The sequence below is a fragment of the Bos indicus genome, chromosome 13 (assembly GCF_029378745.1).
Source record: "Bos indicus isolate NIAB-ARS_2022 breed Sahiwal x Tharparkar chromosome 13, NIAB-ARS_B.indTharparkar_mat_pri_1.0, whole genome shotgun sequence".
NCBI classification, from domain to species: domain Eukaryota; kingdom Metazoa; phylum Chordata; class Mammalia; order Artiodactyla; family Bovidae; genus Bos; species Bos indicus.
In genome coordinates, this window is record NC_091772.1 from 53,812,655 (window position 1) to 53,839,113 (window position 26,459).

General features: G+C 57.3%; 3 protein-coding genes across 10 annotated transcripts; 2 read left to right on the top strand and 1 right to left on the bottom strand.

The window, feature by feature from the left end:
* Positions 1-231: 231 nt before the first annotated feature.
* On the top strand, positions 232-6,617 carry NPBWR2 (neuropeptides B and W receptor 2). Its single transcript, XM_070801232.1, has 3 exons — positions 232-1,535; positions 2,202-2,342; positions 2,854-6,617. The coding sequence occupies exons 2-3, from the start codon at positions 2,273-2,275 to the stop codon at positions 3,948-3,950; spliced, it is 1,167 nt and encodes a 388-aa protein (XP_070657333.1). The 5' UTR covers positions 232-1,535; positions 2,202-2,272; the 3' UTR covers positions 3,951-6,617.
* A 906-nt stretch (positions 6,618-7,523) lies between these two features.
* Positions 7,524-26,394, bottom strand: OPRL1 (opioid related nociceptin receptor 1). 8 transcript variants are annotated; one of them, XM_070801234.1, is made up of 6 exons: positions 25,737-26,394; positions 24,695-24,806; positions 18,589-19,787; positions 16,164-16,419; positions 9,595-9,950; positions 7,524-9,496 (listed from the first exon to the last, which is right to left on the bottom strand). In XM_070801234.1, exons 3-6 carry the CDS (start codon positions 18,749-18,751, stop codon positions 8,973-8,975), a joined length of 1,299 nt encoding a protein of 432 aa, XP_070657335.1. In that variant the 5' UTR covers positions 18,752-19,787; positions 24,695-24,806; positions 25,737-26,394; the 3' UTR covers positions 7,524-8,972. The 8 variants fall into 8 exon arrangements, with proteins under 8 accessions (XP_070657335.1, XP_070657336.1, XP_070657337.1 ...); XM_070801235.1 differs by lacking the exons at positions 24,695-24,806; positions 25,737-26,394 and adding an exon at positions 21,425-21,561 and having other exon boundaries at positions 18,589-18,912; positions 19,638-19,787; XM_070801236.1 differs by lacking the exons at positions 24,695-24,806; positions 25,737-26,394 and adding an exon at positions 21,425-21,526 and having other exon boundaries at positions 18,589-18,912.
* LKAAEAR1 (LKAAEAR motif containing 1) lies at positions 21,509-23,357 on the top strand. Its single transcript, XM_070801251.1, has 4 exons — positions 21,509-21,614; positions 22,505-22,905; positions 23,026-23,148; positions 23,236-23,357. The coding sequence occupies exons 1-4, from the start codon at positions 21,524-21,526 to the stop codon at positions 23,293-23,295; spliced, it is 675 nt and encodes a 224-aa protein (XP_070657352.1). The 5' UTR covers positions 21,509-21,523; the 3' UTR covers positions 23,296-23,357.
* Positions 26,395-26,459: the final 65 nt, after the last annotated feature.

Genomic DNA, 26,459 nt, shown 5'->3' on the forward strand with positions numbered 1-26,459 from the left:
CACACAGAGGCACACAGGGGAGCACATACTCTCCTCTGCCTGAGGACATAGCTGTGAGTGTGTGTTAAGTGCATGCATGCGTGTGTGTGCGTGTGCACGTCTGTGTGTGTGCACGGTTTGTGTGTGTGTGTGTGCGTGTGTCTGTGTGTGCAGGTACGTGAGATAAACCATCAGGGTCAGGTGGAAGGGGGCGGCCACACCAGACAAGTGACACACAACTGAGAAAGCCGCTGGACTGAGCTTGCTTGTGACTCACACTGTCTGGTCTTCCTGCTCTCTGGCCACACTGGGCAGGGGCCGGGGCGGCCGCACCCTCTCCCTCCTCCCTTACTCCTCCTCCCTTCCCTGGGGGTTGGTGAGGTGGTGGTAGGGTTCGCAAGGACCTGCTTCTCCCCACCCACAGTGAGCCGCTGTACAGAACACAAACAAAGCCAGCACAGACTCCCAAGGATTCCCACCACCTGGCCAGGCCCCCAGCCCCCGGCAACAAGGAGGCCACCTCCCCACCTCTCCCTCTACAGCCTGAAAGCCCTCATAGGCTAAGTGAAACAGCCGACTCCTTTCGGAAAATGGAGCTCCTCTCCCCATAGAGACACGTACACAATGCCTGGCCCACGTGCAGAAAAAGCCCCCTGCTGCTCCAAAGACCCAGAAGCAGAGGCTGGGGCACCCCTCCCCCTCCCCACTGCTGCACCAGGGGATGAGGGACTTCTGAGTGATGGACAACTGGGGGTCCCCATACCTGCAGGCCTAGTACCTCCTCCTCAACCCCCCAACCCCTACTGCCCCAGGGCCCCCCATCCTCTCAGCTTCCACTCTTAGCCCGCCTCAGATGTGACAGGCTAGGTGGGGAGCCAGAGGCCCCCAGCACAGATTCAGGAGAGCAGAGGTCAGACTGAGAAGGGCTCAGAGCCCCAGACCAGCCATTCACTGGTGGGGTGAGCAGGGACCCCAGAATCATGGTTGGCCTCAAAGAGGCCAGGGTCAGGGTGGGAAACCACCAGGGAGGTACCCCTGGTTCTGACACCACTGTGCCTCCAGCAGCTTGAGGGGAGACCTGCTTAGAAACCTCAAGTCTGGAGCAAGTTTGGGGTGCCACGCAGTGACTCACAGAACTGGGGCAAAGAGAAGGAGGGGCCTGAGGGTGAGAACGCCCACCACAGGCCCAGGTCACGGGCCCAGAGGGACCACAGTCCAGAAAAGGAAGCAGGCCTGCCAGGGTGGCGTGATGGCCTCAAAACCCTGCCAGCAACAGGCCACCAGGCCCCCCTGAGCTGGCAGCTCACAGACCCTTCGACCCAGACGTCTACCTGAGGAACTGCCTGGGAAGGCACTAGACACTGTCACGAGGGCAACGTCACGGCAAAAGCACAACCAGAGACTGCGCAGCCGTCCACACGCCAGTGTCAGGAGCGTCCAGCAGAGTCGCCGGGCAACAGACGTGAAGCGGAGCAGCACGCAGGTCTCACCACCTGTGCGGGGTCCTGGGAGCCCTGCTGGTGACAGCGCGCCTCTCCGGGAGGGACCAGCACCAGGTGAGACGGTGCCTCCACCTGCGAGGTTGTTCACATGCACACGTTCCTCTTTGAACAACAGAAAAGAGGCTGGGTTGTGTGTGGGCCACAGATTCTATACCCATGTGAAGGCCCACAGAACCCCCGACCCCCACACCCAGCCAGGGACCTAAACAGACTCTCTCAAACACAGGTACAGAGATCAGCGCAGAAAGCCCACGCACACAGACATGCACACTCACGAGGTCAGACACGAGACCCACCGAGATACACACACATACAGGAAAGGGTGCCAAGGCCCACAGGGACCCACAGACAGAGACACAGATGAGCTCACAGGAGCCCGCGGACCCACCCATGCCAGGAGGCCCCTGCAACGCACACCTCCCGACACACGTGCACACTCGTGCACACACACACCCCAGGGCAGCCCACTGGAGAGTCCAATCAGACAAGTGAGCCCCACAGTGATCCTGGGAATGAGAGCGCTGCCTCGGCTCCCCCACCCAGGGCTCCACAACAGCCAGCCGAACCGCCTTCCTCCCCACTCCTTCCCCCCTCCCTCCCTCCCTCCCTCCCTCTCTCCCTCACTGATGCAGCAGCGCTGCGCTGCCAACGGGCTAGAAACCTTGCGGGAAGCCAGTTACTGCTGAGGCTGCCAGTGAGCAGGTCCTGAAAACTCCCCAGGTGATTAAGGACGGTCTGGGACCCTGACTGGGGTCCATCAGTGGAAGCCACACCTCCCCCGTCCACCCTTGATGCTGCCTGAGCTGGCCACCACCAGTGCCCACCAAGGACACCAACTTCCAGCCACGTGTCTCCGAACAGGTCAGTGAGTAAAAGTGCAGATGGCCACACATGGAGGGTCTACAGTGTGACTGGGAGGGTACCGCTCCAGGACTCCCCATCCAAGGGGGCCAGGGGTATACTGGGAGGTGCATTTTCCAAAGGCCTGCCTTGAGTAGCTTGTGCTTCTGGGTGTGGCTGGGACAGGGGCTGGGGTTGGGGGCAAACCCAAGCCCTCCCCTTCTGAGAGATGTGGTCAGCAGGGGCTGGGGTGGAGGCAGATCAGAGACCGCCCTTCCCAGAAGGGTTATTGGCAGCCTCTGCAACAGGGAAGGGGCTTGGGGAGGGAGCTTGATCAGCTAGAAGCGCTGCCCAGGAGAAGGTATCCCCAGCACCCGCCCAATCTCTCTGAGGCCACTGGACAGGGTGGAGAGAGATCCCATGTGCCCATGACCCTGGCAAAGGGGCCACAGCCTCAGCCAGAAAACTTGAGGCACCTGTTGTTCCAAGCTGACAGTCAGGTCCCAGAGATTCTGGTTCTTTCTTTCTCAAGATCCAGCCCAAGGAGGCCCCTGCCCAGAACCCCAGCTTGGAAGCACCTCCCACCTTCCAGGTCACAAACCGTTACGGCCTCGCCCCATGATGGAGGCCACTGGGCTGGAAGGCCTGGAAAGCACAAGCTCCCCCTGCCCAGGTAGCACAGGCACCGGCCTCTCATGGGACAATGGCACCAGACACAATGCCACCTTCCCCGAGCCGCTGCCTGCCCTCTACGTGCTGCTGCCAGTGGTATACTCTGTCATCTGTGCCGTGGGGCTGGTGGGCAATGCAGCCGTCATCTGTGTGATCCTGAGGGCTCCCAAGATGAAGACAGTGACCCACGTGTTCATCCTGAACCTGGCCATCGCCGACGGGCTCTTCACGCTGGTGCTGCCCACCAATATTGCTGAGCACCTGCTGCAGCGCTGGCCCTTTGGGGAGGTGCTCTGCAAGCTGGTGCTGGCCATTGACCACTGCAACATCTTCTCCAGTGTCTACTTCCTGGCCGCCATGAGTATAGACCGCTACCTGGTGGTTCTGGCCACGGCACGCTCCCGCCGCATGCCCCAGCGCACCGTCCGCAGGGCGAAGGTCGCCAGCCTGTGCGTCTGGCTGGGTGTCACAGTCGCAGTGCTGCCCTTCCTTACCTTTGCAGGCGTGTACAACAATGAGCTGCAGGTCACAAGTTGTGGGCTGAGTTTCCCGCGGCCCGAGAGGGCCTGGTTCCAGGCAAGCCGCATCTACACGCTGGTGCTGGGCTTCGTGGTGCCCATGTGCACCCTCTGCGTGCTCTACGCAGACCTGCTGCGGAGGCTAAGGGCCCTGCGGCTCCACTCCGGAGCCAAGGCTCTGGGCAAGGCCAAGCGGAAGGTTAGCCTCCTGGTCCTGGCCGTGCTGGCCGTGGGCCTGCTCTGCTGGACGCCCTTCCACCTGGCCTCAATTGTGGCCCTGACCACAGACCTGCCCCAGACACCGCTGGTCATCATCGTCTCCTATGTGGTCACCAGCCTCAGCTACACCAGCTCCTGCCTCAACCCCTTCCTCTATGCCTTCCTGGATCACAGCTTCCGGAAGAGCCTCCGCACCGCATGTCGGTGCCAGGGGGCATAAGCGCCCCCCTCATGGCCTGCAGACAGTAGAAAGGTTCTGTGCCTTTCAAGGACCATCCCACTGTTCACCCTCTATCATTATTTCCTCCAGACAAAGAAACACCCATGAAGCCTGGCCACTGAGCCTGCAGAGAGGGCCATGGACCTTCTAGACCTGTGACTCTGCCCCCTGGACAGCCCCTGGGCAGTCAGGTGTGGGGATTCGGGTCTTACCAAACCCTCCCCCTACCCTGCCTACCCCAGGAGATGATCCTGGCACAACAGATATCCTGGGGGACACCTCAGGCAACAAAGCCAGGTTGTTGTTCAATCGCTCAGTTGTGTCCAACTCTTTGAGACCCCATGGACTGCAGCATGCCAGGCTTCCCTGTCTTCACCATCTCCCGGAACTTGCTCAAACTCATGTCCATTGAGTCGGTGATGCCATCCAACCAGCTCATCCTCTGTCATCCCCTTCTCCTCCTGCCTTCAATCCTTCCCAGCATCAGGGTCTTTTCTAAAGTCAGGGGTTGCTGCAGAAGCCAAAGACACACATCGAAGGAGGCCACGAAGCTCTCACAGCCCGAAACCCAGGTGACATTCCACCATGAGGCCTGTGCTGCATCCCTTTCTGGCTCCCAGATGAGGGTTCAGGGGCCCCCAAGCACCCCATGCCCCTTGTGCTTTCTGCACCATTGACTGTGACCCCCTACTGTCCTGCTATGGGACCCAAGGCTCTTTTGCCTGGACTTCTGGACCCCACCAATAACAGGGGGCATCTGTAACCTAGAAGGGCTGGCACCTGGACCCTTTCCTCCCTGACGTGTGGCCTGAGGGGCAGACTTGTGCTGAGTCTGGGGATGGAGTGGAACACTCATGGACTGGCCACTCAGAGACCATTTCTGCCACTGGGGAGGGGGACACGGCAGGTCTCTGAAGACAGCCTTGGTGGGCCTTGGCCAGACCCCCTACTCTCAGCCCCAAAGCCCCCAGGTGCTCCCATGCCTGGGGCTCCAGCTTTACCATTCTGTGAGTTGCCTGCCTGGAATCCAGTAACCTGGGCCCTTGTGGGGCCTCAGGTTGTCTTTGGTCCTTGTGATATGGCTCTGGCAGGTCTGTCCAGCTGGCAAGCAGGCCCCACCTTTCGACACCCCATGAGGTGGCTACCAGGGTGCGTACCCACTTCCCCCAACCCAGGCATGTGAAACAGTTCAGGCACACCACCGCCCTCCAGCCTGAAACAGGTCAGCGGTTACCTCCATCCTCTCATCTTCCCGACCACATCGTATTAGAAGCTACTGCTTGATGACAAAATTTCCCCCCAAATTAGCAGCTCAGAGCAACTCTATTCGCTCACAAAGAATGTGGGTCAGGAACCCCAGGGCAGCTCTCAGCTGGTTCCAGTTCAAGGTCTCTCCTGAGATTTCAGGCAGGACTTCAGCTGAGGACCCAGGCACCAGAAGGCTGAACTGCGGCTGGAGAAGCGGCTTCCTCACAGGCCACTGGCAAGAGGCCTCACTTCCTGGCCAGGTGGACTGTCCACAGGCAGCTGGGGCATCTCCCACACATGGCACCAGGTGGGTCTCCAGGGCAGCATCGGAGAGACAGCCAGGGGGGAACCTCCACACCATCAAGGCCTATCTGGGAAGCCACTCCGCTACTTTCTGCTCCTTAGAAGCGAGTCCGCAAGTCCCCCCCGACACACACTCAGGGGCTGTGACCTTCTCCAGCCTCCACCAGCTCCCAGCCTCTCCAGGAAGAACCAGCTGTTCTCCAGGAAGATCGGCTTCCTCACAGCCTCGCAGTCACACCTCTCCAAGCAGCAGCCGTAATTACCTCGTCTGCGCTCATCCTGCGCCCTGTGAGCTCCTTGAGAGGAGAACTGAGACTCCCACACCCCAGCTGAGACCCCAGCGGCGCCCCAAGGTGTAAATGCGCTCAGCGGGAACACGGAGGGCGTGGGCCGGGCTGTGTCAGCGGGAAGCCGGCGGGAGCACGGGGGAGGGGCGCCGCGGAGGGTCTCCCGCCCCGTCCACAGCAGAACATCTCCTCAGCACTGGAGGGGCCAACCAAGCCTCCTCAGCGGACCCCACACTCTTTGTTCCCCGAGGTGGCCCCTCGACTCCCACAGCCGAGGCGGATCGGGCCGGCCAGGCGGCCCACAGGAACCGCCCAGCCGATAGGAGGGAGGGTCTTCACGCCAGACACCAAGGGTGGGGGAGCCAACCAAGATAGAGGGAGGGGAGAGTGAGTTACGGACCCCCGAGGAAAATGCCGCCCCCCCCTCCACCGTGACGCCAGAGACGGGCTGGGGAGCGGGGAGGGGGTGTCCCCACGCTCTGGGCTCCTGGTCCCATAGAGAACTGGTCCTCTCCTCCAGTCCCCAGACAACCGTCCCCGCCACCCGGCCCCATTGCCGGGACCCCGGCCCAGCACCGCCCGGCAGGGCTAGTGGGTAGAGTCTCCGCGGGCCACAGCGCCCCTGGTGGTCAAAGTCCGGAGCGCCAGGTGAGCCCGCAGCTTCCCCGGTCCAGCCCATCAGCTGACCCTTCCCCAGTCCCGCCTTCCCCGACAATCCCGTGAGGAGGATTGCGGTGCCTTCTGCGCAAGCAAGGAAACCAAGGCTCGCAGAGGCTGGGGGACTGACCCTACCCAGCTGGTGGGGGCGAGGCAGGGACCGGGCGGAGGTGCGGATGCAGGCTGGGGGGAGGTTGGGAGTGCGGGTGGGGCTGGAGGAAGGTGGGGGAACCGAGGTGAGGTCGGGGTGCAGGTGGGGAGAGCGAGCGAGCCAGGGCTCCCCCTCCCCTTCCGAGGCCCCTCGGGCTCCTGGCCGACCCCTCAGCGCCCCCAGGACTGGGACGAGCGCAGACGATCCGATCGCTGTGGCGTGGGCCTAGTAGGCAGGATCAGCGCAGCTTCCAGGGGCCTACCCAGAGCCGCCGCCTCCGCGGGGACCTAAGTGCCCCCTCGCTAACACCCAATGAGTGGCTCCTCCCTCCTAAACTTTACTCTGTTGCTAAAATTTTGTGTTAACTGCTATTTGCTTGACATTAAAACATATGTAAAACCAGACATTGGCCCCTCTGCCTGTGCCCAAGCACTGCCATCCAGCCCTGTCTCTGACAGGGCTCTCTGCCCGAGGTTCAGCCTGCGTGGTACTGGGCCATTGCAAGGACCAGGAGGATCTCTGAATCTCAGGGCCACCAAAGGAGCAGTGCTGTCTGTCTGTCATCAAACTACCTTGGAGCCACCTTCGAGAGTGAGGTGGGGGTCTGCTAAGACTAAATGCAGGTGAAGAGAACCCGGCCCCCTGTGGGGAACTGCCCACCAACTTGATCCACAGGAACCACTGGCTGCAGCGGCACAGAGTCAGTACTTGTTTGGGGAGCAACTCTGTGCTGAAGCAAAGGAGACAGGTCCCAGCACATCATGCACTATTCGACCCCTTCCCAGAGTGGAGGCCTCCCAGGAAGACCGTCGTCACACACAGAGCCTGGGCAGGTGAGGAGCAGGTTGGCATCCCATGCCCCAACCCCAGAAAAGCTACTCCCAAACCCCCCCACAGGGTCAGAAACACCTTGTGGGCAGAGCGCTCTGACCAGCATGCAGGGGTTTATTCTGACCCTCTGTCATGACCCTGGAGACAGTTCAGGGCAGTTTACATGCAGGGGAAATCACACTCTCGGCATGCACAGATACACAGAGACATGTTACACAGGAACAGGCTGACACATCTTTCAGCATTGGTGAGAAAACGCCACAGTTGTAGTGGCTCTGGTCCTCCCAGCCTCTCGCTGCTGGCGGCACAGAGAGCCCCACCCTCCCCAGGAACAACCCCACAGGGCCCAGAACCCCAAAGCACGAGAGGCCAGTCCAGAGTCAGCATCGCCCCCTCTCTGCCTCAGGTCACCTGGCCAGGTCTGCAGCTCACCTGGCAGCTGTTTCAGCAGCCAGTCTGCATGGAGAGCCTTTGCCGAGTCACTGACCTACAGGCTTCATCTACAGACCTGGAGGGTGCTTCTCTAGGTGGCCATGGTGGGCAGGGTCCCCATGGCCCAGAGAGTCCTTGCAGCCTTGCCCCAGCTCTCCTACCAGCTCTGCATACGAAGCTGTCCTCTAACTGGCACTGCTTAAGACAAGTTGTAACAGTAGGAAGGTCCCCCACAGACACATGGAGGCCTGAAAATGAAGTAGTGATCAGTCACTGGGGATGCAGAGCAGAACCTGGCCCACTACCATCCTTCCAAGGCCACCAGAACAGACAGGGCAGAGGTTTCTGCTGGCTGCACAGCCGCTGACCTCGGATGGAGTCTGAAACGAGGGATCTGAGGGGGAGGCTGAGGGGGGCTGAGGGAGGCCCGGGCACACCAGAAAGATCACCACCAAGCCCTCCCCACTCCCTGCAGCTGAGACCAGGCACAAGGGCTGCTCCACAAATGACAAAGGCCTGCAGTGGTCCTCCTGGGCACCTCGCACACCTGAACAGCCATGTCTGCGGTGCAATGGTTCATGTGTTCTGGAGGAAACAGGCTTGCCAAGAAACCTCCAAAGGAAGTTCCACTCTCAGAACAAGTCCCACTGCCCGGGGATGCCCGCTGGACTCTCCAGGCAGCCCCATGCCTGTCCAGCTGCCCAGAGGAGACACTGCAAGGCTCCCAGCAGACAGCACACAGCGTGAGGGCGCATGGGTCTGTACAGCTGCAGTTACACCTCCAGGTGTGTGTCCATCCACAGCAAGATGTTGAGGGAGAGACCAGAAGGGTCCATGAGGCTTGACAATGCCAGCGCACCTCTGGCAGGCAGCTGAGTCCATGCATCTGCCCCCTGCCCTGCACTAGTAGGACCAGGGCCTTGAGGGCGGCCGTCCTGCTCTGACCTGTCCCATGATGGCAGCAGACCCTCTGAGGCCACAGGGCAAGCCATGGAGTCTGGTAGTGCACAGTGACAGTGCGTCAGCCTAGAGAGCGGTGACCTGTGTGAGCTCTGTGTTGGGTGTGGATGGGCTCTGCGGGCTGACAGGCACCATGGGCAGGTCCACGCCTAGTCATGCTGGCCGCGGCACTGTCTCGGCGGTCTTGTGGGCGAGAGCCACGTCCTTGGCAATGCTGCGCACTCGGTCGGACACCTGCATCTCCCGTCGCAGGGTTGATGCACAGCAGAACTTCCGGAAGCAGGCTTTGAAGTTCTCATCCAGGAAGGCATAAAGGATGGGGTTGAGGCCACTGTTGACATAGCCAAGAGCTGTGCAGAAACGCAGGATGGCCACTGCGGTCTCACTGCCCGGCTGGACACCCAGCCCTTGGACCAGCACAAAGACCTGGACAGGCGTCCAGCAGCCCACGAACACTGCCACCACCACCAGCACCAGTCGTGTGATGCGCCGCAGGTTCCGGTCCTTCTCCCGGGAGCCTGAGAGCAGGCGGACGCCACGCAGCCGCCGGATCATCAGGCTGTAGCAGATGGAGATGATGAACACGGGGATGATGAAGGAGAAGAGGAAGATGCAGACGGCAAACACAGGGCCCCAGTAATCCTGTGGGGTGGGGATCTCCACCAGACACTCGATCTCTGCAAGAAGAAGAGCGGAGTCAGGGCAGGTGGGCAGGGAGGGAGCCACCCAGAGCCAGGGCAGCAGGGAGCTGGGGAGGAAAGGCCACTGCACTGACCTTCATCCTCAACCTGTGCCGAGCCCATGATGGCAACAGGAACACCGACAACGGAGGCCAGGGCCCAGATGGCCACGTTGACGGCCTGGGCCTTGCTGGATGTCCGGACGTCGAGGGCGCGGATGGGGTGGCAGATGGCCACATAGCGGTCCACACTCATGGCAGTCAGCGTGAAGGTGCTGGTGAACATGTTGTAATAGTCGATGGCAATGACTGTCTTGCACAAGGCATTCCCAAACGGCCAGAAGCCCAGGAGGACATCTGTGCCCTGGAAGGGCAGTGTCAGCAGCACCAAAGTGTCTGCCAGGGCCAGATTAAAGATGTAAATGTTGGTAGCAGTCTTCATCTTGGTGTGTCTGCAGAGAGGAAAGAAGGCTTCACTTGGCCTGTGAGACCTGGCAGCAAAGGGCAAGGGGCCCTTCTTCTTGGCCATCACAGGGGGCAACCACTCTGACCCCTGTCAAAATGTAGGCTCCTGGGCCCAGCCCAGTGATATGGAGCCTGGAGGCAAATATTTTAACAAATTTTTCAAGTACTTACAGTATACAAAACAGTTCATAAACTAAAGACTGGTCTGCTTTGGAAAAGATGAGTGTGTGGGCAGACCAGTATAAGCCTGACCCTGCATGAGAGCAGAGGAAGAACTCATAAAACAAAGAACCTGTCCTCCTCCCTTTTAAGGCTACCCTAAGACCCTTCTTGGACCAAAATGCTGGCCTTCCACCATCAAAGGTTTCCAGGGACTCCAGAATCTGTAAGAGCACACTAAACCAGGCCTCACTGTTGCTTAGCAACTGAGACAGAAAATGGTGACAGGAAGGGGATGGATGCTAATGGGGTCTGATTGTATCCAAGAACTTGGCACAGGGCTGGGGAAATTGTGGGTGCTTAATATCTGCTGAATGAATTAACAGTTCTGAGAGTAGTGATGGTAGTAGTGTTGATGATGGTGGTAATTATGGTGGTAGAGATGGTAGTGATGATGGTGATGATGCTGATGGTGGTGGTGGTGATGGTGGCAGTGGTGGTGATAGTGCTGCTGTTGCTGCTACTCTTACTGGTGGCAGTAATGGTGGTGATGATGGTGATCGTGGTGGTGGTGATGGTGGTTGTGGTGGTGATGGTGGTTGTAGTGGTGATGGTGGTGGTAGTGGTAGTGATGGCAGTGGTGCTGCTGCTACTCTTACTGGTGGCAGTGATGGTGGGGGCAATGGTGGTGATGGCGGTGGTGGTAACTGAGGTGGCAGTGATGGTGGTGGTGGCAGTGATAGTGGTGATGGTGGTGGTGATGGCGGTGGTGGTGATGATGGTGGTTGTAGTGTTGATGATGGTGGTAGCAGTGATGGTGGTGGTGGTGGTGATGGTAGGTGATGGTGGTTGTAGTGATGATGGTGGTGGTAGTGGTAGTGATGGCAGTGGTGCTGCTGCTGCTACTCTTACTGGTGGCAGTGATGGTAGGGCGATGGTGGAGATGGTGGTGATGATGGTGATGATGCTGATGGTGGTGGTGGTGGTGGCAGTGGTGGTGATAGTGCTGCTGTTGCTGCTACTCTTACTGGTGGCAGTGATGGTGGTGATAATGGTGATGGAGGTGGTGGTGGTGATGGTGGTTGTAATGGTGATGGTGGTGGTGATGGCGGCGGTGGTGGTGATGGTGGTTGTAATGGTGATGGCGGTGGTGGTGGTGTGGCGGTGGTGATGGCGATGGTGGTGGTGATGGTGGTTGTAATGGTGATGGCGGTTGTGGTGGTGATGGCGGTGGTGGTGGTGGTGATGGCAGTGGTGCTGCTACTGCTACTCTTACTGGTGGCAGTGATGGTGAGGGTGATGGTGGTGATGGTGGTGGTGGTAACTGAGGTGGCAGTGATGGTGGTGGTGGCAGTGATGGTGATGGTGGCAGTGATGGTGGTGGTGATGGCAGTAGTGGTGGTGATGGCGGTGGTGGTGGTTGTAGTGGTGATGGTGGTGGTAGTGGTAGTGATGGCAGTGGTGCTGCTGCTGCTCTTACTGGTGGCAGTGATGGTGGGGCAATGGTGGTGGTGGTAACTGAGGTGGCAGTGATGGTGGTGGTGGCAATGATGGTGGTGATGGTAGTGGTGGTGGTGATGATGGTGGTTATAGTGGTGGTGGTGGTAGCAGTGATGGTGGTGATGATGGTGATGGTGGTGGTGGTAGTGATGGCAGTGGTGGTGGTGATGGTGGTTGTAGTGGTGATGGTGGCAGTGATGGTGGCGATGATGGTGATGGTGGTGGTGGTGGTGATGGCGGTGGTGGTAACTGAGGTGGCAGTGATAGTGGTGATGATGGTGATGGCGGTGGTGGTGATGATGGTGGTTGTAGTGGTGATGATGGTGGTAGCAGTGATGGTGGTGGTGGTGGTGATGGTAGGTGATGGTGGTTGTAGTGGTGATGGTGGTGGTAGTGGTAGTGATGGCAGTGGTGCTGCTGCTGCTACTCTTACTGGTGGCAGTGATGGTAGGGCGATGGTGGAGATGGTGGTGATGATGGTGATGATGCTGATGGTGGTGGTGGTGGTGGCAGTGGTGGTGATAGTGCTGCTGTTGCTGTTACTCTTACTGGTGGCAGTGATGGTGGTGATAATGGTGATGGAGGTGGTGGTGGTGATGGTGGTTGTAATGGTGATGGCGGTGGTGGTGGTGTGGCGGTGGTGATGGTGTGGCGGTGGTGGTGGTGATGGTGGTTGTAATGGTGATGGCGGTTGTGGTGGTGATGGCGGTGGTGGTGGTGGTGATGGCAGTGGTGCTGCTACTGCTACTCTTACCGGTGGCAGTGATGGTGAGGGTGATGGTGGTGATGGTGGTGGTGGTAACTGAGGTGGCAGTGATGGTGGTGGTGGCAGTGATGGTGATGGTGGCAGTGATGGTGGTGGTGATGGCAGTAGTGGTGGTGATGGCGGTGGTGGTGGTTGTAGTGGTGATGGTGGTGGTAGTGGTAGTGATGGCAGTGGTGCTGCTGCTGCTCTTACTGGTGGCAGTGATGGTGGGGCAATGGTGGTGGTGGTAACTGAGGTGGCAGTGATGGTGGTGGTGGCAATGATGGTGGTGATGGTAGTGGTGGTGGTGATGATGGTGGTTGTAGTGGTGGTGGTGGTAGCAGTGATGGTGGTGATGATGGTGATGGTGGTGGTAGTGATGGCGGTGGTGGTGGTGATGGTGGTTGTAGTGGTGGTGGTGGTAGCAGTGATGGTGGTGATGATGGTGATGGTGGTGGTGGTAGTGATGGCGGTGGTGGTGGTGATGGTGGTTGTAGTGGTGATGGTGGCAGTGATGGTGGTGATGATAGTGATGGTGGTGGTGGTGGTGATGGCGGTGGTGGTAACTGAGGTGGCAGTGATAGTGGTGATGATGGTGATGGTGGTGGTGGTGATGGTGGTGGTAGTGGTAGTGATGGCAGTGGTGCTGCTGCTGCTACTCTTACTGGTGGCAGTGATGATGGGGTGATGGTGGTGATGGTGGTGATGGTGGTAGCAGAGGCAACAAGGTTCCATGTCTATTAGGCTACCATGAAGGAATCTGGGGTTTAGTTCTGCATCTTAGAGAGGGATTAAGAATAATCCCAAAGAGGCCTTAATTATGACAGAATAACAATGATAATGATGATGGCACATGCCTGTGCCAAGTTCTTCATTTGAGTTTTATCTCATTTAAGATTTCAAAACTGCTAGTTTGATGCCCACTCTGTACATGAGGATATTCAGGCTCAGAGGATCTAAATGGCCTTCTCAATGCCATAGAGCTGATAAAGGGAAAAGTGAGTCAGAAGAATTAGGAGAGAAGCCACAGACAGGAGAAAAGATTTGCCAAAAACACATCTGATACAGGACTGCTAATACTCAACAATAAGAGGCAACCTGGTTAAAAAATGGGCCAAAGACCTTAACAGAACCTCACCAAAGAATATATACAGACAGCAAATAAGCACATGAAAAAATGCTCCACCTCATATGTCATCAGAGAAATAGGAATTAAAACAACAACGAGATACCACCACATACCTATTAGAATGACCAGCATTTGGAGCTCTGACCCACTAAATGCTGGTGAGGACATGAAACAGTACAGCCACTTTGAAAGACAATTGATAGTTTCTTACAAAGCAGACTCTTTCCATAAGATGCAGCATCACCTACCCTTTGATATTTCCACAAATGAGTTGAAAACACACCCAAATAAAAACCTACATATGGATGTTCACAGCAGCATGATTCCTAGTTGCCAAAACTTGGAAGCAACCAAGATGTCCTCCAGTAGGTGGATGGATAAATAAACTGTGGCTTATCCAGAAAATGGAATATTATTCAGCAATAAAATGAAATGAGCTATCAAGCCATGAAAAGACATGGAAGAAACTTACATGCATATTGCTAAATGAAAAAAAAGCCAATCTTAAGAGGCTACAGACTGCATGATGCCAGCATTCTGGAAAAGGCAAAACTACGGAGAGAGTAAAAAGATCAGTGTTTGCCAGGGGTTGGGAGGTAGCAAAGCTGAGGAGGATTTTTAGGGCAATGAAACTATTTGGCATGATACTATAACTGTAGATGAGTGTGCAAGCTCAGTCGTGTCCAACTCTTTGTGACCCTGTGGACTGTAGCCCACCAAGCTCCTCTGTTTGTAGGGTTTTCCAGGCAAGAATACTGGAGTGGGTTGCCATTTCCTTCTCCAGGGGATCTTCCCAGCCCAGGGATCAAACCCACACCTCCTACGTCGCCTACATTGGCAGGCAGGTTCTTTTACCACTAAGTCACCTGAGAAGCCCCATAATTGTAGATACATATCATTATGTATTTGTCCAAAGCCACAGAAAGTATAACACCAAGAGGGAAACCTAACGCAAACTATGAATTTGGGGGGATTATGATGTGTTGATGTAGGTTCATCAGTCGTGAAAACGTCCTGTTCTGGGAGGGATGTTGATAATGGGGGAGATTAGGCCTGGGGACCAGAGGGCAGGGACTATATGGGAAACCTCTGTACTTTCTGCTCAATTTTGCTGTGAACCTAAACTATTCTAAAAAATTGCCTTTAAAAAGAGCAGGGCCAGGCTTCCCTGGTGGCTCAGTGGTAAAGAATCCACCTGCCAATACAGGAGACACGGGTTCAATCTCTGATCAGGGAAGATTCCACATGCCACAGAGCAACTAACCCTTGCACCACAACTACTGAGCCTGTGCTCTAGAGCTCAGGAGTTGCAGCTACTGAGCTGTGCACTGCAACTGCTGAAGCCCGCGCGCCCTGGAGCTCATACTCCTCAACAAGAGAAGCCTCTGCAATGGGAAGCTCATGCTCCGCAACTAGAGAGTAGCCCCCACTTGCTGCAACTAGAGGAAAAAGTGCGTGCAGCAACGAAAACCCAGTACAGCTAAATAAATACAATTAAAAAAAGAAGGGACAAACCCACCCCCAGGTGCCACATTCACCCACAGCAAACCCTCCAGCCACAAGAGGCATGTGAGTCTGGTACCATGGTCTCAGCAATGAGGGAGGGGCGGCTGCTCCTCGCAGGTCTGTGTCTGAGTGCACAAGTGAGACACACCAGCACATACAAACGTACAAGGGCATGCTCAAACACATGCACACATATGGACACAGATACAGACACAAGGTCATGTGTACTTGCACTGTGCGGCACACTCACCTGTGCACACATGCATGTGTTCAAGCTCATTCGTGTCCATGCTCACACATACAAACGTGTGTGCTCACATGTATTGTAGCCATGCACACAGATGCATGTACAAGGTGCAGTACACACTGAGTATGCACACACCCAGATGTGCACACACTCTCATGCATGTACTCGTGAACAGTCAGTCACATGCTCACATGTGCATGTACATATATGCACATACACACACATGTGTGACTCCATGCAGTCCCAATGCCATCCCCACACATTGTTCCCACCCTGTCCCCACACTCTTCCCCCATGCCCTTACCACTCCGGTTCCCCATGCTGTGCTCTCACGCTGTCTCAGCCATCCTTCCACGCTGCCCCCACACTGCCACCTATGATGTCCTCTAGCAGCTTGGCTGTCACTCTTGACCCCATGAGTATTCCCACTCTGAGCACCAGCAAATGCTGGAACCAGCCCAGACACCAGCAGTAAACTCAGCCCTGGAGCTGGAGGAAGGGTCTTCATGCACCTCCCTGGCATAGGCCCTGGATCACCCTGACAAGAGGTGCCTCCTGGGATCACTGGGGGGCCCATGAGATACTCGCTCAGCAGCTTGGCCAGGAGCCTGGCCCATGGCTGAGACCTGGAAGTCATCTCTCAGAAGTCAGGGTGACACACCATCTGGGGCAGAGTGGCACCTCCTCCCTCACCCAGACTACCCCCTCCCCGAGTCAGGCGCCTCCACCCCGAGGAACTGAGCACCCAGGGCCTAAGGACTGACCCTGCCCAGTGACAGGGTGACCAGGAACTGAAGGGGGAGGGGCAGAGCCCCCCTGCCAGACCCACCCAGAGCAGGCCCTTTTTATGCCCCTTGGAGCTGCCCAGGACTCACCTGCAGTTAACTTGGGGGAGGGGGGGACACCCAGCTTACCTGAGGATGACGTACATGACGAGACAGTTTCCCAACAGCCCCCCAATGCACACGGCCAGGTAGAGCCCCAAAATGGTGACCTTGAGCCCAAGGGGCAAGAAGGCACCATGGCTGGCGTTGAGCAGCAGGTGAGGGGGCAGCAGACTGTGGTTGGCGCTCAGGAGGGACAGGTTGCCCTGCAGGTGCTCTTGGTAGAGGACCTCCCAGAACGGGGCAGGGAAGAGGGACTCCATGCCAACACCCCGCACAAAAAGCCCTGGGAAAGCACAGGGACACGTGAGCACAGCACCCCACACCTACCCAGCCCCAGGCCACAGACGTGGAGATACACGTATGTGCGCGCGCACACACACACACACACACACAGTAGCAGCTGGAGACATGCAAACGTGTATGCCCAGACAGGGACACGCAAACACAGGCGACATGTGCACACTCAGGGACACAGTCTCAGCTGGCCTGCGGTTCTCTCACGGTGTGCGTGGAGGTGGTTACACCAGGGACAAATGTCCAGCCACAGGGGCTCACGGACACATAGTACGCACACACACACAAACCCACCCTCGTGCACATGCAGGCACAAAAGCAACGAAGACACACCCAGAAACACCTGGAACACAGGACACAGGGCAACTAGCGCAGGGCCTCCACCCGCCCCTCCCCAGCCCTGCCTGAGAGCCGCAGCCACCTTGGGTCCCCTCCACACCAGCCCTCAGCGGCTCAGTCTTACCTCGGTAACCTCCGTGGAAGCTGGGACCCCAGAGACCCTGACTCCCTTGGCCAACAGCAGAGCAGGGCTCGGAGCGCCTGCCTGACTCAGCCCTGGGTCCGGATGGGGCTGTGGCTGCCGCACAGTGGCAGCTGCTCCTGCTCCTTCTCAGACGCCAGACCAGACGCAGCAGCCTGGTGCGGAGCTGGGGGAGGGGAGGAGGCTGCAGCTCCACAGCGGGAGGGGCCGTGCAGGCTGGAGGAGGGGGCCCCAGGCTGGCGGAGGACAGATGCGAGGACCAGGGTACACCCTCAGAGATGAACAGAGCCAGGCTTGGACACACGGACACAAGAATACAGCTGCACACAGGAACACAGACACATGGCCACGTGCACACACACACACACATACACACACAAAGACACACAGGGACTTGGGGACAGACACACAAGGACACACAGAAACATACAAAAACATGGAACAGAGACTCAGGGGGACGGACACAGACAGACAGACATGGAGTCTTGTCTCACACAGAGACAGGGACTTGCATGGACTTGGACCTGCCCTGGCTGGAGTTCAGTGCCCAGAACACTGCCCCTCAGCTAGGCTCCCAGGGCTGGTGAGCCAGAGTGGGCTGGCATGTGGGTGAATACATGGCAGGGCCCCTGCCCAGCCAGCCCCTAGCAGATCAGAACCTCATAAACAAGCAGGATGTCTGACTGTCCAGTGTGCCCCTGGGCCTCCTGTGTGCCAAGCCCATCATGAGCACAAGCTCGTCCATCCCCACTACCCCTGACCATTGCTCTCAGCATCCCTGTGTGCCCACAAGAGAAGTAAGCCTCAGCTTCTCAGCAGTATGAAGCCACCTGTCGAAATGGCAGAGACAGGGTTCAAACCCAGGTCTGTCTGCCACTTAGAGGCCCACCAAGGGCAACTCTGCCACAGCTGAGTCCCAGAGAAACATTTGGGCATCATTCCCTCACAGCCTGGCCCCCAGCACCCACACCACTGAACATACCTCCTTCCCAGCACTGGGGTCACATGTCATACGGGTGACCCCTGAGCAGAACTGCCAGCTCTACCCAATCATGGGGTCGTTCTTCCTACCCAGGCTCTGCCCACACAGCCTGGACCCTGCTTGGAGCATGTGTCTCCAAGGATGGGGACCTGGTTGCTAGGCAACTGGCAGCAACGTTGCTAGGATACCTGGCGAATCAGGAGAGGACAGAGCAGATACCCTAGGACTCAGCATCCCAAGCTGTCCCAGGATTTCTCTCTAGATCTTCACTGCAGTCAACTCAGGGACACATGTGGAGACACAGGGCACAACCACAAAGGCAATCAGGACACAAAGACTCACAAACACACACAAAGATGCCCATACAGGCACCCGGGGAAATGCACAGACACAGCTACGTGCTCAGAGATGCACAGACATCTTTGACCCACAAACACATGGGCCACAGCCACGCAAACCCATACCAGGGTGCATGTGAAGCACATGGTAGACACGGGAGAAGAAACAGATCAAGGCCTCAGACACCCCCGGGACACGTACATGCATCACATTCTCCAGGCGAAGCTTGAAGCCCGTGGGAGCCCGGCAGGGCAGGAAGCCAGGGGGGCTCAGCCTCCTGCAGCCTCCCCAACTGAACTGGACTCCCCAAGGTCTGAGTAGCCAATCCCCTTCCACCCCCCACTGTCTGGGCCCACCTGGCCGCCAGCTTCTGGAGATGCATTTCCTAATGGCCTTCAGCGTGAGGTAGGGGTTGAGTAGAAGGCTGCTGTGAGGCTGAATGTGAGTTCCGGTCTGGACAGACCTCCCAGGAAGGCGAATCAGATGGAGAAAGCACAGAGGGTGGTTGCAGGCTGACATCCGGCCCCTCACAGGGCAGTCTCAGTCCAAGGACAGGGTGGCGGGTGGCCAGGCTGGGGTGCTGATGACATCCCCTGGAGATGGCAGCCCCCCAGCGCTGGACTCTGGAGTGTTCTCACAAAGGGGGCTGGCCCAGGAAATGGCCTTGTCTTCCTGGACCCCTGCATAGCCAGGATGAGACACAAAATGTATGTGTCATAGGTGGGGCAGCAGGGAACACGTGAGCATTTGCCTCAAAGCAAGACAACCCCAAACACACACACCACACACAGGCAAAACAGAACACACAGGGGCACCAGGGATAGCCCAAGACACACAACTTCCACAAATGACAGCACCGACGTCCACAAGTGACAGCCTGACCAGGGATGCACGTGGAGGTCACAGGCATTTGGGGCAGGACACAGGTCCCAAAGTGCCACTGATACCCACAAACACCTCACTCTTGCGCCAGGGCCCCAGGCCCATCAACACCAGATGGCACACTGGCTGCTGCCCCTTGGTCCCCACATGTCTCACCACCCCTGAGCAGGGCACAGGAATCAAAGCACAGTTGCTGGTAGCCTCCAGGGAATTCAGCCATCCCCAGGGAATTCAGTCACCAGACTAATTGTGCTGTTAAAAGGTAAAAGGATTTTCATAATTCTGGGCTTCTTCATAAAATATTACTTTTCCCTTGTGATCTTAACTTCTTAATATTTACATACAGTGACAGAGAATTGTAGGTTTGCAATATCATGTTAAATTTTGCAGCCATTTAATAATACTTATTAATATTATTTCCAAGTTTTATTTTCAGGCCTTAGACCTCAGCAGTTCCATCTGCCCTTGACAAACACAAGACCTAGACACAGAAACAAGCAGGAGATGTGGCAGGGTATCTCACAGTGGCTGGCCCAGACAGCGAGAGCACCTCCCATCCCAGGAGAGTGGGGAAGATGGTGGAGAAGCAGGAAGAAGCTCCACTCAGGAATGTGAGCTCTGCCAGCATCGGGCCCCCTCGGGAATCAGGAGAGAGTGTCCAAGGTTCTCAGTCCTACAAAAACAGAGGGAATCCCTTCTTGCAGGAGATTGTGCCCATTCTCCACACCCCACATCCACACCATAACTCCCTGGCCTGGACCCAGGGAAGCTGAGAAGAGGGCCCAGACTTCTGGCTCAGAGAACTCCCTCCCGGGGGAGCACCAAGTAAGGGCTAGAGGTGGTCCCAGCCTGGGTTTCATATGTCCAGGAGGACTGCTTGAAGGAGGCAGCCTGCTAGGTCAGCCTGCCTAAGCCCTCACTGCTTCTTCTGGAGCCCAGAGACGTTTGTCTTCAAAATCCAGCAGGTGTAGAGTCACGGATGTAGAAAACAAACTTGTGGTTACCAGGGAATAAGGGGGGAAGAGGGGATAAATTGGGAGATTGGGACTGACACGTACACACCACTTTAGGAAAAAAAAGTGGATATATGTATACGTATAACTGATGGCTTTGCTGTACCTGAGACTAACACAACACTAAATCAAGTACACCCTAACAAAATTCTTTTTTTAAAAAGCAACAGCAGCAGCCCCCAGGTGAAGCTGAATCCCAAGGCCTAGTGTGTTTGTTAGTCGCTTAGTCCTGTCTGACTCTGTGACCCCACGGACTGTAGCCCACCAGGCTCCTCTGCCAATGGAATTCTCCAGGCAAGAATATTGGAGTGGGTTGCCATTTTCTTCTTCAGGGGATCTTCCCAACCCAGGAATCAAACCCAGGTTTCCTGCATTGCAAGCGGATTCTTTACCATCTGAGCCACCAGGGAAGCCCTATCCTAAAGGAACCAGCCCAGCAGCAGGAAGGGGAAAGTCCCAGGGACAGCTTCTCATAACTTGGGGGTGGGAAGGATGGACTGTTCCATGCAGCTTCAGGAAGGGGGTGGATGGCATGCCAGCTCTGGAGATACGGGGCTACCGAATCAGAGTTTACCCTCTCACCGGAAGCCAGAGCAAACTTTCAAAAAACAATGGGAATGGTCAACAGCCTCCTTCCAAAAGGCCAGAACCCCAGCTGAGACCCACCCCCTCTCCAAAGCCAAGACAGTCCCTCCCCTCAGGGGCTCAGGTCATGAGCTCCCAAAAAGGCACCATCCACGGGCCCAAGTAGACAACCAGGAATAAAAGGGAGAGGCATGTCAGCACTGTGGGAACCACCTATACATGAACAAATTATGGACCTAATGCACTAATTCTGGCCTAAGGTAAACTGGAATGAGTCCATGGATTAATGAATCTGGAATAAATTGATGAGTACATGAACAAATTAAAGAATCAAATTAAGTGAATCAGTTATAAAATGTTACGAAACTCATAAATACATAGATAACAGGAATCTAGGAGCCAGGACCCAGAGATTCAGGGTTCATCAAAGCCTGAGTCTTAGTCTTAGACCCCTAGACCCCAAACTTGCCCAGGGAGAGGGGAGAACCCCGTGTTCTGCTGTGGGAGGCCTCTAGGGCCACGTAGAGGGGAAAGGGGCTCAACTTGGAAGGTCTCCTCAGAGCTGCGCCCCTTAACCCCAAAACTGGCCAGCAGACAGCTCTCCAGCCAGGAAGCTGAGCCCACAGCCCTGGGGCGCTCTGGGGCTACTCGGAAAACAAAGAGCCCGCACTCTGTCTGGAAAAGCTGTGGTCATCTCCCCCAGGGTCCTTACACCTGGGAAGTCCCTCGGCGCAGGTGTCCAGGGCATCTTCGCTCGTGGACCAAGGCTGTAACTGCGCACCTTCCGAGGGGTCGCCCCGCCCCCGCTGGCATGGGGGAGGGGCGGGTCTCCTGGTTACCCAGCAACCGCGTCAACAAGTCCCTGAGAGTCCGGGCTGAGTTGGAGGTTCAGATCCGAGAAGGTGGAAAGTATGGGGTGTGGGAACGGGATGCAAGGGCTAGGGGCACTCCACTGCCCGCTGCTAAGGATGGGGTGAGAGAGGGAGCGGCCGTCAGCCTCTGTCCCAGTGTGGGCCGGGAGCTGGCCTGGGGTCTGTGGGATGGGCTGGGTGAGGAAAGGAGCCCTGAAGGGACTTTCTGGGTATTTCCCTTTCCCACCTCGTGGGCCCTCCCTCCCCACCCCCTATCTCCTCCCTGGGCTCCACTCTCCTTTACCCCATCTACACCCAGAGGGGACAGACTGGGAGGATGGCATCTCCCCCACAGCAAGCCAGCTGTCCACTGGACTCTGAGCCTCCACCGCACACAAGTGAGACCTCTTACAGACAAACTGACCCACATAAGAAAATCAAACACACACACACACACACACACCTCTCTCCCAGAAAAGCATGAGTCGCCTGTTCAGATACAAGGAAGACCCACAACCTGTATCTCCAGTCCCTAACACTAAAACAGATGGGCCTAAGGCCAACGCAGGTGGTGGGACTAAACACAAAGAGGGTCCCAGCATGGGGAGTGTCCACCAAGCCTCATCCAGAGCAGTCTCAAGCCGTCTCCACCCCTGGTCAGTGCTTGAGGTCAACTCAGGGGTCTCAGCTTTTTCTCACTAGACAGAGAGACAGCCCGAAGGGAGTGGATGAGAAAGTTCTAGCGGACTGCCTGAGTGAGTAGGAAGGCTGAGCTGACTGGGACGTGTGCGAGGTTGGGGTAAAGGTGCAGAGATCAGAGGTCCAGGCCCTAAAGTGGGTTCCGCAGGGTCCAGAGGGGCCGGAGCTGGGCGCCCAAGGTGGGTCCAGGTCAGGCCAAAGAGGCGGGGGGCAAGGGCTGGATGTTGTCTTCCCTCCACAAGGCTCGAGGATGCAGCCGGAGCCAGCGAAGGAGACCAGGAGGAGGGGCCCGCGGGAGCGAGCGAACAAGGGCGCGCAGGGAGCAGGGGCCCGCGTGGGGCGCGCCCAGGCGGAGCCCCCCAAGCCGGGCTGGGCCCTCACGCTGGAGGGGCTGGCGGCCATGCGGCCCGCGCAGCGCCACAGCCACCTGCTCTTCGGCGACCTGCTGGAGGACGTGGGCGTGGCCACTTGCCTCTTCCCGTGCGAGTCAGCGGAGGTGGGGTACCGCATGCCGGACTCGCGTGCGTGGACGCTGCCGCTTGAGCCACCCGCGCAGCGCCAGGACCGGCTCCTCGGCGTCCTTAAGGCCGCCGAGGCCCGCGGCCGAGTCCGCGCGCTCCGGCTGCGCTACGCCCGCATGCGGGTGAGGCAGGGACGGGGCCTGGGCGGGGGGAACTGCCAGGACGGGAGTGCTACAGGCCAGGGGGGGCACCCGTCGTCGCTAAGGCTCCGCAACAGCCCGGCCCCGACCCCGATCCCGCAGGCGGAGGAGATCTCGCTCCTCATTCAGTGCCAGAGGTCCGCGCGCGCCGCCATCCGGCTGGAGCTGTTCCTGCCGCCGCAGCTGAAGCCCACGAGGATCCCAGACCCCCTGGACCGGCAAGAGGTGCCCGAGAGCCCGGGAAAGGGCGGGAGGGAAGGCCCGCCCGCCCGCCTCCCTACACACCGGTCCCAAGCCCCTCTTCCCCCGCAGAGGAGGCGCGTGGAGACCATCCTGGAGGAGAAAGTCCACGGCAGCATCTTCCCACGTTGACAGCGACCCCACAGCGCGAAACCGCGCCCCACCCTCCTACATAAAGTCTCATTTCCCAACCACCCCCTGGTCTCTACGCTTCCCCTCTCTAAGTCCCCCGGCGGCGGAGGGAAGGGGTTAGGATGGATGCTGGATCTCCCACACGGGACATCAGGGTACACAGGGTGCGGCTCCTTCAACAAAGTGGAAAGATGCAAATTGGCGGACATCAGATTAACAGCGGGCAGGGACATTCCTAACCCCCCAAATCCCATGCTGCCCCCAGCAGGCAACCTGGTGCCCTGTGAATTTGTGGGGGTCTCCAGTCTGGCTGTGCCAGGAAGAAGAGCCTGGCTGGGCAAGAGTTGCAACCCCAGAAGTGAGGGCAACCTCAGGGAGAAAGCAGGACCCCTAGACCACAGGCCATTCCCTCAGAGGGTCAGAGAGGAAGCTGACGTTCTGGGCAGGAGAGTGACTGCAAGAGCCAACGCTGACCTTCAGACAAGAGCCAACGCTGGCCTTCGGACAGTCAGCTCTGTCTAGGAGGGTCTTCAGAAGACAGGGAGACTGGGGAAGGGGAGATCTCCTAAGGCAGACCTCTGGTTCTTGTTGTTGAGTCAGTCAGTCATGTCAGACTCTGCAACCCTGTGGACTGCCGCACGCCAGGCTCCTCTGTCCTCCACCATCTCCATGAGTTTGCTCAAATTCATGTCCATTGAGTCACCCAGATAGAAAGTCACTCTTGGTTTTCCTTTCCATCCTGATAGTCCCTCTCTGCCCCTTTGATTCCCCCTTACTGGAACACACACACAGAGGACAGGAAGGACACCACCCCTGTCCCACTCTGACAAACCCACATCCTGCAAAACCTCTGGATTCCAAAGAACATCTGGACAAAGTTTCTGGACAGATTTCCCCTTCAAGAATTTACTTTTCTCCCCAACACAGACTCTTTGCAGAGCCTGGGATTTCTCTTAGCCGGCTGTCCTTTTTCCTCCCTCTCAGCAGTCCAATGGGTTATCACAGAGGTGGGGGCCTCACACAAGGCCATCCCCTGCCAGGAGACTCCAGCAGAGTCACCAACCTGCAGCAGAGAACTGGTCCTAGAGGGGTGTGTCCTCTACTAACAGAGGCCAGAGCTGGGGTCAGCAAGGAGTCCTGTTTGATGGCAGCCCCTGACCGGACTCAGGATGGGGACCAGAACCCTCTGTGTCCCCAGCAAGCCCTAACCCCAACCAGGACACTTGGCCAGTTCTGAGCTGTTGCACCCTTAGCCTTGATCCAAGCCAGAACTGTGTGGAACTGAAGTCTGGAAGCTCCAGGAGAGAGGAGGGAGCTCTCTACAGGAGGGTAGGCAGAGAGAATAAGGAACAAGGGAGAGAGGGTGACTTGGGCATGGGACAGAGCAACAACCACTTACCTGCTGACACATGCAAGATGCCAACTAGCCCTGGCTCCCCTGGTTAAGCTCCCTGCGTCTGAACCCCAGCATTCCATCTCTGGGGAAGTGCCAAGCACTGGAATGATTTCATCTGTTTAGTAAAAGCACATTTTACTTCATCACTCCTCTGAGCCTCCATTTCTTTATCTTTAAAAAGGAAGCCTTAATGACCTCACATGGCATTATGGCCCCAGGTAAGTGCTCCATAAGAGAAGGGTCACTCTAAACAGGCAGGCACTGAAGGGCAGAGGACGAGAGAGGTGCACACAGCCCTGAGGAGCCATCCAGATGAAGGCTCCACCCTTCACCTGGAGCTCTGCACCAGGTGGGGGCTGGGACAGGGGGTAACTTTGATCACCCCACCAGGAAGGCAGCCTTGGTCTGAAGAGAATACCTGGGAAAGTGGCCGAGGACATTGCTGCAGGGCCTGGAGGAGGCTTCTGCTATGAGAAAGCAAAGACTGCAAGCCACAACCCAATGACTGGAGGCTATAAGGGATTTGGGTTGGGGGGGGGTCCCCAGGGCTGGGAGCTCATGCTCTAGACAGAGGGTCCTGGGTTCAAATCGCACCCCCAGTGTTACCCCAGGAGAGAGGTACACCAACCCCCACCACATCCAGCTGCCCTACACGTCTCAGGATGCAGGTGGAGATGCCATGTCAAGCATCACAGCATGAGCATGGCTGTGTGGCCTGGACTAAGTGTTGGCCCATCTTTGAAGGCCTTACCTCCTGGGACTGTTATCTAGGTTATATAAGCAGCAGCCACCTCCCACCTGGGTAGGCTTCTGGCCTCTGCTCTGGCCCAGCCAGCCTGTCAACATGACAGCCAAACCCTCTGAGGACACAGCATAAGAGGGCCCCCAGCCTGCGGGGCCTCTCCCTCCTCCCTGGCCTTGGCCTGCACTCTCCAGCTCAGCTCTGCCTAGCTGCCCTACTGGCTCCAGTTCTATCCTTTGCCAAGTAAGATGCAGGTCTGAAACACCCGCTCTCTGCTCTGTGGTTCTCCTTAGCCCTCCTCACCTCTCACCCAGTCTGCGAGTCTATTTCTTGTCTGCTCCGCGGCTGGTCTGTCCTGCCCACTGCCAGGTCCCAAGGCTGACACGTAGAGAACACCCAGACATTCGCAGGATGAAGACAGTTGTAAACTCCCCCCTTCCCTTTATATCCCCAAGAGCGCTGAAAAACGTGAGCATGTACAACTTTGTGCAACTGGAAGGCATTTTGTGAGCAGGCCCGGGGACCAAGGGACAGGAGCTGTACACGCTCTGAGGCTAGGGGACTCAGACACTCTGCAGACCACTTCCAGAGCAGGGTCAGGGCCGTCCAAACACGGGCCCAAAGCATGCTGGGATAAGGTATTTAACTCATCGAGTCATAAAATACGAGATTTGGCCAAAGAGAAGAGACAGGCATTCCTGGCAAAGGGGAGGGTGTGGCTTTAAACTTTAGAACATCTTGGGGCAACTGGAGGGGTTGAAAGGGACTCAGCTGGCCACATGGACAGGGACTTTGGATATAAGGACAGCCCGGATATAAGAACCATTGCCCCCCACCCCACCCCCAGTGGCGCTGCAGCCCAGGAACCGCCTTCCTTGGGAAGGCCCTACAGCACGGTGACTGACAGCACGCCCTTAACCGCGTTTCACAGCTAAGGATACTCAGTGTCAGAGAGCCTAGGGACGGCCCAGGAGTGACCACGGGGTCCAGTCCTTTCGAGCCGCCTCTCCCTTCCTTAAGAGGGGC

Excerpts from the sequence above, each read along its gene's own strand:
- NPBWR2 (XM_070801232.1), top strand. The coding sequence starts at position 2,273 with ATGCTGCCTGAGCTGGCCACCACCAGTGCCCACCAAGGACACCAACTT. Across the intron at positions 2,343-2,853 it reads AGCCACGTGTCTCCGAACAG|ATCCAGCCCAAGGAGGCCCC; the intron begins GTCAGTGAGTAA and ends TTCTTTCTCAAG.
- OPRL1 (XM_070801233.1), bottom strand. The coding sequence starts at position 17,281 with ATGTGTGTGTGTGTGTGCACGTGGCCATGTGTCTGTGTTCCTGTGTGC. Across the intron at positions 16,420-16,893 it reads CTTCCACGGAGGTTACCGAG|GGCTTTTTGTGCGGGGTGTT; the intron begins GTAAGACTGAGC and ends GTGCTTTCCCAG. Across the intron at positions 9,497-9,594 it reads GGCACAGGTTGAGGATGAAG|AGATCGAGTGTCTGGTGGAG; the intron begins GTCAGTGCAGTG and ends TTCTTCTTGCAG.
- LKAAEAR1 (XM_070801251.1), top strand. The coding sequence starts at position 21,524 with ATGGGGGAGGGGCGGGTCTCCTGGTTACCCAGCAACCGCGTCAACAAG. Across the intron at positions 21,615-22,504 it reads GGAGGTTCAGATCCGAGAAG|GCTCGAGGATGCAGCCGGAG; the intron begins GTGGAAAGTATG and ends TCCCTCCACAAG. Across the intron at positions 23,149-23,235 it reads ACCCCCTGGACCGGCAAGAG|AGGAGGCGCGTGGAGACCAT; the intron begins GTGCCCGAGAGC and ends CTTCCCCCGCAG.